Source organism: Ceratotherium simum, chromosome 32, assembly GCF_057802395.1.
Source record: "Ceratotherium simum simum isolate JZ-2026a chromosome 32, ASM5780239v1, whole genome shotgun sequence".
Classification (NCBI taxonomy): domain Eukaryota; kingdom Metazoa; phylum Chordata; class Mammalia; order Perissodactyla; family Rhinocerotidae; genus Ceratotherium; species Ceratotherium simum.
In genome coordinates, this window is record NC_141931.1 from 6,546,135 (window position 1) to 6,560,635 (window position 14,501).

The window sequence follows — 14,501 nt, forward strand, 5'->3', positions numbered from 1 at the left end:
TGACCTAATGCTCCAGGACACAGGTCAGCAAGCTATGGTCCTTCATCTAGATCTTTCCTTTCTTGAGAGACTTAGTTTTAAATGAGCAGCCATTTCAGGGCCACAGGAGCCAGGACTCCTTACAATGAAGGAGGGAAGTTTGTTCCTTCCGGGGCTAGAACATTTTGTAGGTGACTTTTCGAGTCTTAACATTGTGCTATTATAACATCATTGAAACTGAGTCATGGTGAAGTCAAAACATTTACATGGAAACATTTATTTCCTTAAATATATAGCTTAGTTTTCCCTCTCCAACTTTGAGAAGGAATATTAGGAGTAGGGAGACCAGACAACACGACCATTTGACATTTGTTGCAAATCCTAGGGAGTCCTTACAAAGCATCCTTGGTCCAGTTCCAGTTCATGAAACTTCACAGCCCTTTTTCCACTCAGACAGGTCTTTGCCCTCACAGTGTTTCTTCCAGCCTTGCCTAAGGAGGAGAGGGAAGCAGGAACAACAGAAAGAAGCATGACAGTTCAAATATTCTTAGGTTCAAAAACCACAGACAATTAACCAAAATAACCAGCGGTGCCCAGGGTTTAGTTTCATTTGCTTCTGAGGTCCAAGGACTCTATCTTTTTGCCTTGTTAAGACTTTCCTCTCCCTGGTTTTCTCCTAGTCTTTGTTAGCCTCAGCAACAAGGAAACAAGTTTTATAAGGATTTATAAAACAAGTTTTATAAATGAAACAAGTTTCATTTAGTTAAACACCCACATCTCTGAAAATTCGGGTTCTTCAAGTGGGTGACCCGATTAGCAATGTTCACAAGAAACACAGCTGCAGAGACGATGGTGCGCATCAGCTAATCAAAGGCCCCTCACTCAATCCTAGGGAAGTTTCCTGCCATGTTATCCTGTAACTGACATGATCATTTTTCTCTCACTGCTGCTTTTTCTCTCCCCACGAAATGTTGCCGTAGCCCTCCAAAATCTTATCCAAACTGAGATCAAACTCAAGCTTTTTTTTTTTTTTTCTGGTGTATTGACTTCATTGATGCCTTCTAATTCACATTAGAAAGGATCTCTTTCTCCACTGTTTGGAACACCTTCACATGAAAAGCAATCACAAATGACCATGACTCTATACCATCTCTCCTGTCATAAGAATCCCTCCCACTGTGTTCACTGCACACCCACACACTAATGGGGAAGGGAATAGACAAGATCACGTTACAATCTTTGGACCACTCTGCAGAGGAGAGTTTGTCAATGTCTGCTGCAGCCGTGAGGAATGGACACACTGTAGGTTTTGACCGTATCAACCTACATCTCCCAAGGAAAGACTCTTACCAATAGTTCATCCCTTCTGTCTCTTTAACAATTTTCTTGGCACAGATAATTGCATCTGTGAGGTCGTCAGTGAGCAAGGCTGTAAGAGAGAAGAGTATAGAGTTAGCTGAGAGTTTGTTTTTTGAGGAGGGCTCCAAATCAGGTTTTCTTCTCTTTTCCTGCTGTTTTTGGAAGATGAGGGTTGGAAGAACTATGAGCCATATTCTCACTTTTGTTAAGCTTCTTCACAAATCAAAGAATGTTTTTTTGTTTCTAGATCATCCACATTTTAGATTCCTTGAAGTTTTAGAGGAATAGACCAGTCCTGGAGGGTTTTTGGAAATGTGTTTAGAGAAGACATCATAGAAGAATGTTTTTTATGTCCTGAAGAAACACACAAGTAAGACAGAACAGTACAATGTTTTCTCTGCTTGGGTTAATTTGACATGTAAGATCTCTTTATAGGTAGTTATTAAACTTTTGTCTATTGTAATTTTCCAGTTTGTGCATTAAAAAATTTTTTTATCCAAGGTGTTTTTCATATGCAGAAATTTTTAATTTTTATGTCAAATACATCAATTTTTACCTCTGTTACTTTTTTTATGACTTTCAGACATAAATCTTTAGATTGAAAATGTATTAATTGATATCAGCATTCTTTCCTGCTTGCCCAAAGTGGCCTCAAAATCCTTCTCAACACAAACATGGCAGAAAAAGGCAGATAAATAAGAAAGTCCGACATCACTTCTGTTGCAGGTTGGGTTCTCCAGAAGCAGATGCTGAGCTGGGTTTGGGGTGCAAGGTGTTTAGTAGGGATCCACACCTGTGAAAGAAATGGAGCGGGAGCAAGATTGGGCAGATGGAGATGTCCAGCTGTGATGCAGGCCCATCAGAGCCTCAGCCAACCTGGCCAGGAGCTCAGGAGCGAATATTGCCCAACAGAGTTACCCAAGTTGGACCCACGTGGCCAGGTCTGTACACCTCTGCCTACTCAGTCCCCAGGTGTGGCTGCCGCAGAAGAGCAGAACCATAAGTGAGGCAGCTCTCTGCAGCTCAGGCAGAGTCTGAAGGAGGTGCCAGATAGACTGTCTGCAAACCACACAAATACAGCTGGGGCCAAACATCTTCCCTTCAGGGGGAATCTGGGCAGCCCATCTCCATGCCTACCACAACCACCAGTCAAAGACGTAAAAACCCACACCTCTCAAGGTCATTTCTATTTATCAGTTAGGCAAAGATTTATTAAGAATTGGTAATGCTCAATGTTGCCAAGGATGCAATGAGATAGGCACTCTTGAGTCCGTGCTGGTGGGAGTGCAATGGGGTCAACTTTTCAGGAAAGCACTTTAGCAGCATGTGTCAAGACCCTTAAAGTGGTTCTTATCCTTTCACCTAGTAATTCCCCTTTCTGGATCTATTCTAAGGAAATAATCATGAATCTAGACAAAGAGTTATTTACAAAGTGGTTTACTGTAGCTTTATTCACAAGAGGAAATTTATTTCCAAATGGAAAAAATCTAATTGCTTCATAATTACAGATGTTCACATTAATAATAATAATACCTCAATATAATGAAATAAGGAACCATTTAAATCATGTTTTCACATGACTTAGTAATATTGGAGAATGCTACCAAAATAAAGTTCCCAATATTGTAAAAATATGTCTAGAGCTGCACTGTCCAGTATGGTAGCCATTAGCTGCATGTGACCATTTAAATCTAAACTAATTAACACAGTTGGCACTTCAGTTCCTTAGCTTGCTCTCACTACATTTCAGATACTTTGTAGCATCTTTATTGTGGCTAGAGGCTCTCGTATTGGATAGCGCAGATGAGAACATTCCATCATCACAGAAAGTTCTATTGAACTACATTGGTTTAGAGGGAAAAAAAGATAGTCATAAATTCACCAGTATTTTCAGAAGTATTAGCTCTTAACTGTGGGATCACCAAGGCTTTTAAATCTTCACTGTATATTTCCTAAATCTTTTACAACAGAAATGCATTATTTTTATTAACAGAAAAAAAATAATCAAAAAGAATAATGTTCACCTAAAATGTTGCTTTTTATTGGATCATTATAATACCAAATTATTTTGTAAACTCGGTTGAAAGTGGAATTTTTCCTTGAGTGTGCTGATTGAGTTGCTAGTTAGTTGCTTTCTCAGATAGGCTTAACTAGAAGATAAAGGTAGTGACAGATTTCTTTCAAGCACATACATTCTAAATGTGTTTTTTTTTTTTAATGTAATACAAAATTCTATTAACAGGGAGAAAATTAACAAAAGATATGATCTATAAATGACAGCACATTGAGGCAATACATGCAAATGCACTAGTATTTGGTTTATAGTGAAAAATAAAGCTTTGTTAGCTTCTAGAAGTCTTTTGCCTTGTTTCTAGAGAGTTCAGTATTTAGAACAATGATAGCTGTTACTAATAGCTAACTTTTATAGGAAATTTAGTCTATGTCAGGCACACGTTAAGTCTCTTCAAGCGTTATCTCCCTTAGTCCTCAGAACAACCGTATGGGTGGGTACAATTATTATCCCTATAAACTGAGGTCACACACCCAGTCAGTGAGTCTGCATTCAAACCTAGGGCTTAAATTCTGTTACCCTTGGCTGCTTCCTTCCAACAGAGCCACTTAAGCAAAGATTCCAGTTTATGGAACACTATATGCTAATGAAGTTGGTAATAAAAGTATAAATACTTTATTAATTTTTCAAGTAATTATTTGTTTATTAGGAGATTACCCAAACTTAAGTGCTTGGTATCTGATACATGTTCAAATTACTTGGAAACACTTTATTTTGTGTACATAAATGCTTGATAAGTGCTGAGATACTGTGGTTTGTGTTTGAAAGTGGTCAGGCCCTGTTTCCTAGACGTGGGTTAGTGGGGTCTCCAGGGGTGGAAGGACACAGATTATGCATAGTGGGGAGGAAGCAGAGAGTATCCTGTTATTCCCGGATTGGAGCACACCCTAGGCGTGTACACGAAGAGCAAGGCTCGTATTTGAGGTGAGGCTGTTTGCTTGGCTGGAGATGCTGTATAAAGATTGGTGGGAGAATTAGGTGCTACAGGCCCAGATTGTGGAGACTGTGTAAGGTAATTGTCAGTCTCCCACTTTGTTACAACATTCTGTTGCAAAACTGAGGTGTTTTGAAAGTGCTAGTTGGACATGACTTTGAATTTGCTTAGGAAAATATGTTAAGGCAGGAGGGGGCTGGGAAATAAGAACCTGATAGGCGCTGAGATGTGAAAACACAATGAAATCGCCACAGAGGGGCAGCAGAGGGGCAGAAATGAGTTAAGAGAGTAAGTATTTATAAGGATCCATGCCAAGAATTGCTTCTGCTCAATTTACTTTAAATATGCAATTGCGTCCAGTCAAACATGAATAAGGAAAGGGTTATGTTGAATAGCAAAGCATTATTCAATTGAATAGTTTATTCTCCCACATCCAACAACAGAAAACAGCAACAATCTATACAGAAAGAACTACTTTTTTTCAGTTAGTTAGTTCTACTTCAAAATTTCTGTCTCCCCTCAGCATCCTCCTGCCTCCTGACTAAAACACCACTACCGTGCTCACAATTTACATCTCTTTCCCCTCTCTGAAGTGACAAAGGATAACTCAGATACCAACCTGGTATGAGAAATTGAGATTAATGTAAGTGGACTAGACTATATACCAGAGGCAATAATCTGCTTATTCTTAAAAGTCTTTTATTTTGACAAGGACTATGCTGTTGGAGGAAAATAAACATTGCTGTTATATTATTATATGTATGTGTGTGTGTATGTTTATACATAGATATGTCTATATTTATATATTTATGTATATAACACATAGTTTAGGGAATGTAGGCAGCAATTTTAGGAATACGATTTGGTTCGGGAGTGAGGAGACGGCATAGCTCTGGAAAGTGGGCATGACGTGCATATATACTGTACATATGTGAAATGTCACATACCTTGTAAACTCACCCTAATGCTAACTTGTTTCCTGGTTCCCATGATAAATGTCTCTACTTCTGTAATACATGGGACAGAATGACGTTGTCCATAATTAAAGCCTCTCTGGCCGGAGGCTGAGACAGGCCAGTCATTGAGGGGTGATTAGGATATAAAAACAACATCCTGTTTTCTATTTTAAAGCTATCCTTAAAACTCCCATGTTCTTTATGATGAGAAAACAGATATGAGTGTTCCTTCACCTTTAACCACGAACCATCCCACATTTTAATTTCCTAGAATCCAAGATTGTCTTGCAGATATACATTTGTCCCAGACTTCCTTAATAGGAGCTAAATTGAACAATATTAAATTAGTAAACTGCAAGTAAAGTCAAGCATGGCCATGACGGAATAACGAATTTTCTCTCCCACTGTAAACAACTAGACAACTAGACAAAATACATGAGAACATCATTTTCAGACGTTAGGCAATAAGCAATATAAGATCATGATCCTTGAGAGAGAGAAACCAAATGAGGAGAACCTTGTGACTGTCATATGACATTCTGCCCAGGGGCACTTTCCAGACCAGGAAGGTAAAACCCAGGCAGGAGATGGCAATCCAAGTGGAAGAGACAGAAATCGGAGGCCAGGGTAGCTGGAATTTGTAGAGAAGGGTCCCTGAGAGGTAGGCACCACACAGAAGGAGAGGACCAGAAATCTGCATAGGGATTCCACTGAGTCTTTGGCTGAAGGCTAAACTGGACATGCAAAGGGTAAAACTCCACAAGGCTAGTCAGAGAACAATTACCAAGGACCTGAATAGTTACAGAGCTCACACAGGGCTGGGAGGCACCTGATTTCTGACTAGCCAGAGAAGAGAGACTTTGCTGAAACCTGGGATATTCAAAAGAGACACTTCAAGAGCCATGCCTTGGTAGTAAGACTAAACTAGCTCTACCATAAAGAATACTCTAGAACTTTCCTCATCAGAATTAACTGCTTGTCAGGATGAAATTCAACAATCCTTAAAGGAAGTCAACATAATCCAGATACTCAACAACATAACATACCCTACCTGTAGTATCCAATAAAAAGTTATTACATGTACTAAGAGGCATGAAAATGTGACCCATAACCAGGAGAAAGATCAGTCAATGGAAAGATCCAGAAATGAGAGAGTTGATTGAATCAGCAGACAAGAAATGTAAGACAGTGCTTATAAATATGCTAATTTATATCAAGAACTTACAGGAAAACATGAATAAAATGAGAGAAATGAAAGATATAAAACATTTACCTAGCACTGAAAAAAATACAATATCTGTAATGAAACATTCCATTGATGAATTTAATAGATTAGGCACTTCAGAAAAAAGATTGGAGACTTGAAGATATAGCAATGGAAACAACCGAAAATAAAACACAGAAAGGGAAAAACGCTGAAAAAAATGAAGAGTCTCAGTGACCTATGGGACAACATCAAATGATCTAACACATGTGTCATTAGAGTCCTAGAAGGAGAAAAGATTAAAAGTATACACTCAGGGATCCAAAATGTTAATGAATATCAAACAAGATAAACACAGAAAAACACACATCATGATCAAATTCCTGAAAATTGGTGATAAAGAGGAAATTGTAAAAGCAGCTAGAGGAAAAGGGACACATTATGTACAAGGAATGTGAGATAAGAAAATCACTGATTTCTCATAATAAACAAGTCAAGCAGAAGATAACAGGATAGCTTTAACAAGTTGATAAAAAAAATCTGTCAGCCAAGAATTTTATATATAGACAAAATATCCCTCAAAGAAAAAAATGAAATATAGACATTTTTAGATACACACAAGCTGAGAGAATGGTTACTAGTAGACCTCCACTCCAAAAAAAATCAAAGGAAGTTCTTTCAGCTGAAGGAAAATGATATAACTTAACTGCCTGTCCAAATGAATCCACCAAAGGAATGAAGAATGTTGGAAATGGTAAATATGTGGTAAATATAAAGAGATCCTTGGGGCCTGCCTGGTGGCGCAGTGGTTAAGAGTGTGCTCTCCACTTTGGCATCTCGGGATTCGCAGGTTCAGATCCTGGGCGCACACTCACGCCCCGCTTGTCAAGCCATGCTGTGGTGGCGTCCCATATAAAGTAGAGGAAGATGGGCACTGATGTTAGCCCAGGGCCAGTCTTCCTCAGCAAAAAAGAGGAGGATTGGCATCGGATGTTAGCTCAGGACTGGTCTTCCTTACACACACAAAAAAGAGATCCTTGTCCTCATTTAAACATTTTATTTAAAAGATAATTGTTTAAAGCAAAAATAATAAAAAGTGTTGTGTATATATATATTGTGAGGTATATAACATGCATGTAATGTAATGCATGTAAAATGCATTGTGAAGTGTGTAACATGTTGAAGTAAAATGCATGACAACATAGCACAAGGATGGGATAAGGAAAATAAGAAGTATAATGTTATAAAATTCATATATTACATGTGAAGTGGTATACTGTTATTTGAAGGTAGAATGTGATACGATAATGATGCATATTATAAATCCTAGAGTAACCACTAAAAATACAACAGAAGTGCAGCTAATAAGCTAATGGAGGAAGTAAAAGAGAATATTGAAAAATATTCAATTAGTCAAAAAAAAAAAAAGACAGGAAAAATAAACCGAGAATAGATGGCACAAATAGAAAACAAATAAGATGGTGAATCTTCATGTGTATGGTGATGGATTGTAATTAGTCTTTGAGTGGTGAACCTGATGTAGTCTATACAGAAATTGAAATATAATGATGTACACCCAAAATTTATATAATGTTATAAACCAATGTTACTGCAATAAAAAAAAGATGGTGAATTTTAAAGTAACCATATCAGTAATTACATTTAATATAAATGGTCTAAACCAAGGTTCAACAAACTATGGCCCACAGACCCACCCTCTGCTTTTGTAAATAAAGTTTATTGGAACACAGCCATGCCCATTTGTTCACATATTGTCTATGTCTGCTGTTGTGCTATATGGAAAGTTGAACAGTTACAATAGAGACAGTATATGGCCCACAAAGTCTAAAATATTTACTATCTGATCCTTTAAAAAAAAAGTTTGCCAACCCCTGGTCTAGACATTCCTATTCAAAAAGAGAGATTGTTGGACTAGATATAAAAGCAATACTTAACTATATGCTGTCTATAACAAATTCACTATAAATACAGACATAGAGATAGGTTAAAAGTAAAAGAGTGGAAAGAAATACACCATGCAAAGAAAGCTGAGTGGCTATATTACTATCAGACACAGTAGATTTTGGGATAATGGATATTATCAGAGTTAAGGAGGGACATGGACTCTAATGATAAATAAGTTGATTCATCAAGAAGACATAACAGTCCTTAATGGATATGCACCTAATAACAGAGCTTCAAAAACTGACAAAACTGAAAGGAGAAATAGGTAAAATTATCATCATAGTTGGAGATTTCAATATATCTTTCTCACTATTTGATAGAATAAGTAAGAAAATCAGTGAGGATACAACAGTCATGTATGGAACATCCACACACTAACTGTAGAATACACATTTTTTTTTCAAATGCACATTCACCACAATAAATCATATGCTGTATGATAATCATATAATGCATATCATAAAACAAAGTTTAAATAATTTTAAAGGTTTGGAACCATATAGACTATATTATCTGACTACAATAGAATTAATTTAGAAATCAACTATAAAAATTCGTCCTGGAATCATCCCTCGTAATCATTTTGGGCATTTCCTGGGCCTCTCTCCTTCACTGACTCTCTTGTTTCCTAGATCTATGTCTTTCTCTTTTTTGGTTTACTTTACCCTTTTGGTGGAGCACCTTTTCCAAAAGTTTGTGAGAAAGGATGCATGGGAAGTATGCTGAATATCTTTTCTTTGCCCCTAGAGATCCCCTCTCCGTCCTTATTCACTGTGCTCTGTGCACTAAGAGGCTGATCCACACAGATGACATCAGTGGACTCTCATCCTCTGCCTTCTGGCAGGGTTGAAATAACCGTGAGCAGCAGGAGATAGGAGGGAGGGAGGACAGTGAGATTGGGAGATATATTCTCCCTTTTTTTTTTATGTCAAACCACTAAGGACAAGCTCGGTCCCTTGATGGATGGTCACAGCTCCTACAAGGTGACCCTCTTCATACAGACTTTCTCTATCTAGGTGTGAGTAACAGCTCCCTGTCCATTCCCCCTTAAGCCAGGAGGTGAAAATGCCCTACTGATTCTAACACCTTATTTTACTATCCCCTTGGTTTCCTTCCAGTCTGACCACAGCTTTCTAAGTAGAACCTTCATTAAATTCTTAAATTACCTAGTTTGAGTTGGCTATATTTTCCAGTCAGAATTCTTTCTTATATAAGAAGCAAAATTTTTAATAACTTGCTTGTCTAAAAATGTATTCATTCTACACTCATAATGTGTTGATGATTTGGCTAGTACAGACTTTTAGATTGGGAATAATGTTTCCTCGGGGTTTTGAAGACATTGCTCCATTTCCTTCCAGCTTTCAGTGTTGCTATTGAGCAGTCTGATGTTACTCTGATGCTTGATCTTCTGTATGGACCATTTTTTTCTCTCTTCAAAGCCTGTAGTGTATTTAGTGTATTTTGTTTCTCTCTAGGGTTCTGAAATTTCATAAAGATATGCCTTAGTGTGAGTCTATGTTAATCCAGGATACTAGTCATGTGATGGACCTTATAAACTGGAAACACATGTCCTTCAGTTCTGGAAATGTTTTAAAAAGATTTCATCCTATCTATTGTTTCTCCTTTCTCCTGCTGAAACTTATGTTGTTAAGATCCATTTATTTTCTTCTTATTTCTCCTATTTTCCATCTCTCTCTCTCTTTTTTTTTTTTTTTTTTTGGTGAGGAAGGTTGGGCCTGAGCTAGCATCTGTTGCCGATTTTCCTCTTTTTGCTTGAGGAAGATTATTTCTGAGCTAACATCTGTGCCAGTCTTCCTCTAGTTTTTGTATCTTGGATGCCACCACAGCATGGCTTGATGAGCAGTGTGTAGGTCCGCACCTGGGATCTGAACCTGTGAACTCTGGGCTGCTGAAGTAGAGCACGTGAACTTAACTACTACGCCACCAGGCTGGCACCTCCATCTCTTTTTTTTCATTTTGCTTTTAGAGAGATTTCCTCAATATTATCTTCCAACTAATCTATTGAATTTTTCATTTCTGCTCTCATATTTTGAATTTCCAGGAGCTGTTTATTTTGTTCTCTAAATGTTTCTTTTTTTTAAAAAAAAAAAAGCATCATGTTCTTGTTTCATCAATACAACATCTTATCTATCTGAAGATATTAATGATAGTTTTGTTTCATTTTAAGCTTTCATTTCTCTGCATAATCTCTACTTTCAACAAGTTACTTTTAACTGTTTTAGTTTGTTTTTTGGTCTCATTCTTTCACGTCAGTGACACTTCTGTGAAGTCTGGTGATCCTTGGTTATCTGCACTTATTTAAGAAGGGAATACTAAAAAGCTGATTGGGAGTCCTGTACACAGAGGGGGGATTTTCAACCATGTGTCTCACTGTAGGGAGGTCTAGCAAGTTTTGTTCACTGGGAGGTGCCACTCAGAATCTTTAGTTATTTCCTTTTTATCTGGCTGGATTCCCCAAAACAGAATCTTCTCTTCTGGAGAATCTAGCTCGGGTGCCATCATTCCAGGATCTGAGTGGAGGAAGGTGACTGGGACTATGGAAGCTTTAACTCAATCTCTCATATCTTTAGTATGAAGCTTTCACACTCAAAGACTGTTGAGATCCCTTAGTTGAGGGACTTTCTGATTACTCTGCCCAGAAGAGAAAGCTACAGTATCCTGCCAGGGGAGGGGAGGGGCAGTCAATAGAAGAAGGAAGTCAGGAAGGGAATCTGACGGTCTAGTGGCTCCTTAATTGAACTCCCAGGTGATCCTCACTTTTCAACCTGCCTTCAGTTCAATTTCCAGAAGTAGCTGGTGCTGCTGATTTCTGAGCCTTTCTGGGATCTGTGGTTGCTTCTTGGCTTTCCACACTGTCAGTTTAGGATTCAGATTTCTCTAATTGCTAAATTAGTCACCACTTGTCCCCCTGCTTTCCAGCTTCTAACAACACACATGTCCAATTGCCATGTTTAACTGGAAGACTCCACTGGCAAGCTCTTAGGGAATGCTAATGAGATTAATCAGGATGAAGAGGGGTTTAAAAGTCATACCTGTAGGTAGGTGAACATACTAAATGTTTTAGCCCAGAAGATAAGAAATTGAAGATGATAAATATCTACTAATCATTTTCAAACATTTAAAAAGTTTCTATGTATAAAATAGAGCAAATTTATTTTGAATAAATCTAAAAGGAAAAACTAGGATTAATGGAAGAAAGCTATGAGGAGGTAGATTTTGGCCCAACAAAAGAATGTTCTAAATTAAGAGTGGATCCATCATTGGGTGATCTGCCTCAGGGTGTAATGAGCATTCTGTAGTAATGTAGGGGTAGGAACAATTTACTAGACAAATTAATATATTGTTCAATCATTCATACATTCAAACATAAGTAACGACTATATTGTGTCAAAGAGAAATTAAAAGTTTATTTCCTGCTCCTATGGAATTTGCCATAAAATATGACTCTGTCTTCACCTTTGCTCCTCATTTCCTCCTTTCATTTATTTATTGAATATTTATTGAGCTCCAACAATGGCCAGACACCAGTCTAAGCATTGAGGATTCATCAGTGAACAAAACAGATAAAACTCCTGCCCTCAAATGGCACTTACTTTCTAGAGGAAGAGCCAACAAGACATTTACTGAGCTCTGTCCTTCTGCTATTGAGTATCTCTTGCACATTCCTCTCTACGCCCCCAGGTATGACCATCGTTTAGGTCTTTTCATCTTTCACCTCAATAATTGCAGTGGCACTTAAACGGTCTCTTCTTTAATCTATCTCACACCCTGCTTGTAGATTAATCTTTCTGAAGCAATGCTTAATCAACTGACCTCTAACGGTTTTCGATTGCAGGCAGAAATCAGTACATGCTTCTCAGCCTGCCTTCTGAGGCTTCATGGTCAGGTAGTAATCAACCTTTCCAACCACATATCCTGTTATTTGTCATCACACCTGCTTTCTTACAGACAAGACAAAAGTCTCGCTACTCCCTGTCCAGGCCCCACCTTCCCACATGCACCTCTTTGCTTTCATTGTTCCTTTTACCTGGAATGGCTCTTCTCTCTCTCTGAATATCCAAATCTCATCTATCTTCCAAGTCTTAGATCAAATGTCATTGTGTCTACAAAACTTTGCATGACTGTCTTAATAATATCTCTTTCCTCTGAAGCCCACAACACTCAACCTATACCTGTTTATAGTCATTTATCTAACTTCGTATAAGTATACATTCTCCTCCCTAATACCACAATTCACGTCTGATGTATTCTGTTATCCTCAATTCTGTGCACACATCTATTTCTTAAATGATTGACATAGAAGACTTGGAAGTGAGTTCTAGCTTAATTTCTACTGTTTAAGAAATGCAATCTAAAACGTATTTATTTGTCTTATTCTGTACAAAGAAGTATAAACTGCATCCTTTGAGTAAATTGCTTATGGAAAGCAGTTGGCAAACAGCTTTCTCCTTCATATTGAACGTATTTAATGTCTCCACGCATGAATGGGTAGTTAGGTCATTTGTTCATCCCCCTGTTTTTGTGACAGGCTTCATAAAAACCATCCTAGAAAGAATAAGTCACTTTTGGACAAGTTGGCCACAGGATCCTAAGTGTCACCTTGGGGAATTGTTGAATAATTGATTGGCCTGGTATAGAGCTACCTGCACATCTGAACTCCAGATTTTAGTTAAAGAAAAAAACAAATGGATATTCCATTATCAGCTTTCCTGCCTTTGTCCCCGAGGATGATATTTTTGGAAAACAAAGCTGTACCTGAGCAGGCCACATGACAGTGGTTCTTCTCTTGCAGCTTCGCATTTCTGCACCAGGTGAAACTGTTTATCTGAAAAATGCCATAGTCAGTGCTCCCATCCTCCAGGGCAGTCTGAGCCGTGGTGTTGTAGTGGCTCTCATAGTACGCCATGCAGATCCCTAGATGGAGAAAAAGCCAGAAATGCCAGTCAAGGGAATGCATTATTTCCTCCAATCCTGCACTTAGGGGAGAGGTCCCTTCCACATGTTACAACAGTGCTCTGCTCCCGACAAACCTTGGCAGGGTCCGGGCAAGCAGCACACCCATAGGGCACATCACGGGCAGGGATGGCACACCTGAAGCTGCACGCCTACTCAGTGGCTGAGCCTAGACCAGACTAAAAGTCAGGTCCACCCCTACAGTGCCAGGAAGGGAGGCACTGTTTTCTCCTTCCCTTGCTGGTGTCATTAGTACAGGACTCCAAGAGTGAGAACATGAGGGGCAGGGAGTAGGAGAGGAGCCCCAGAGAGCAGCAGGTGAATAGCTAGCAGCCATCCCTGCGGGAGCAGAGCATGGAAAAGCTGGGAACAAACGGAAGTGAGTATGGATGGGGCCTTCGACATCTCAGGGGAGAAATCAGGGTAGAAAGAGAATTAGAAGGGAGAAATCTCACAGTTTCCAAGGCTAAAGCCCCGGTAATTGTCCAGGCCAGCCCTCGAAAATATTTTTGCCAGTTTACAGCGAGTGTAGACTTTGGGCTCCGTGACTGTGACCAGGCAGCCAATCAGGGCCAAGATGCCGGCAGCCTTCATCCCCAGGCCTGTTGGAGGCAGAACCTGTCAAAGATCCAGAGACCAGGTCAGACAACATTACTTTGCCCTGAGTCCAGATTAAGTCTGTTACCGATGAGAACTTCAAAATCTGCCAGCCACGGTTGTGGACGGCCCTGCCTAGATGTTTCCTGTCACTTTTAATCATTCAGAACCAGCATCAGAGAAAAACAAAGTACAGAGATTATATAGTACAAGGAAGAAATGACAGCAGGTCTTTCCTTAATACTTTCTACATGGTTACTTTCAAGTAAATGCTATGTTCCTGGGATCAGGCAAGCAAAGAAATTAACCCTCCTTTATTGGCATCCAGATGGAAACCATAGAAGGCGATACATTTCTAGGATTCCCATTTTAACTCTATGAACAGAAAAAAAAATAGAATACAACGAGTTATGCATTCCCTATATGTGCAGAAACAGACACCCTAATTTTAGCCGGAGATGA

The 14,501-nt window shown here is 38.8% G+C and overlaps 1 protein-coding gene across 1 annotated transcript; it reads right to left on the reverse strand.

Annotated features, from left to right (window-relative positions):
• Positions 1–400: 400 nt before the first annotated feature.
• LOC101395491 (lysozyme-like protein 1) lies at positions 401–14,036 on the reverse strand. Its single transcript, XM_004425262.3, has 4 exons — positions 13,898–14,036; positions 13,245–13,403; positions 1,330–1,408; positions 401–470 (listed from the first exon to the last, which is right to left on the reverse strand). The coding sequence occupies exons 1-4, from the start codon at positions 14,034–14,036 to the stop codon at positions 401–403; spliced, it is 447 nt and encodes a 148-aa protein (XP_004425319.1).
• Positions 14,037–14,501: the final 465 nt, after the last annotated feature.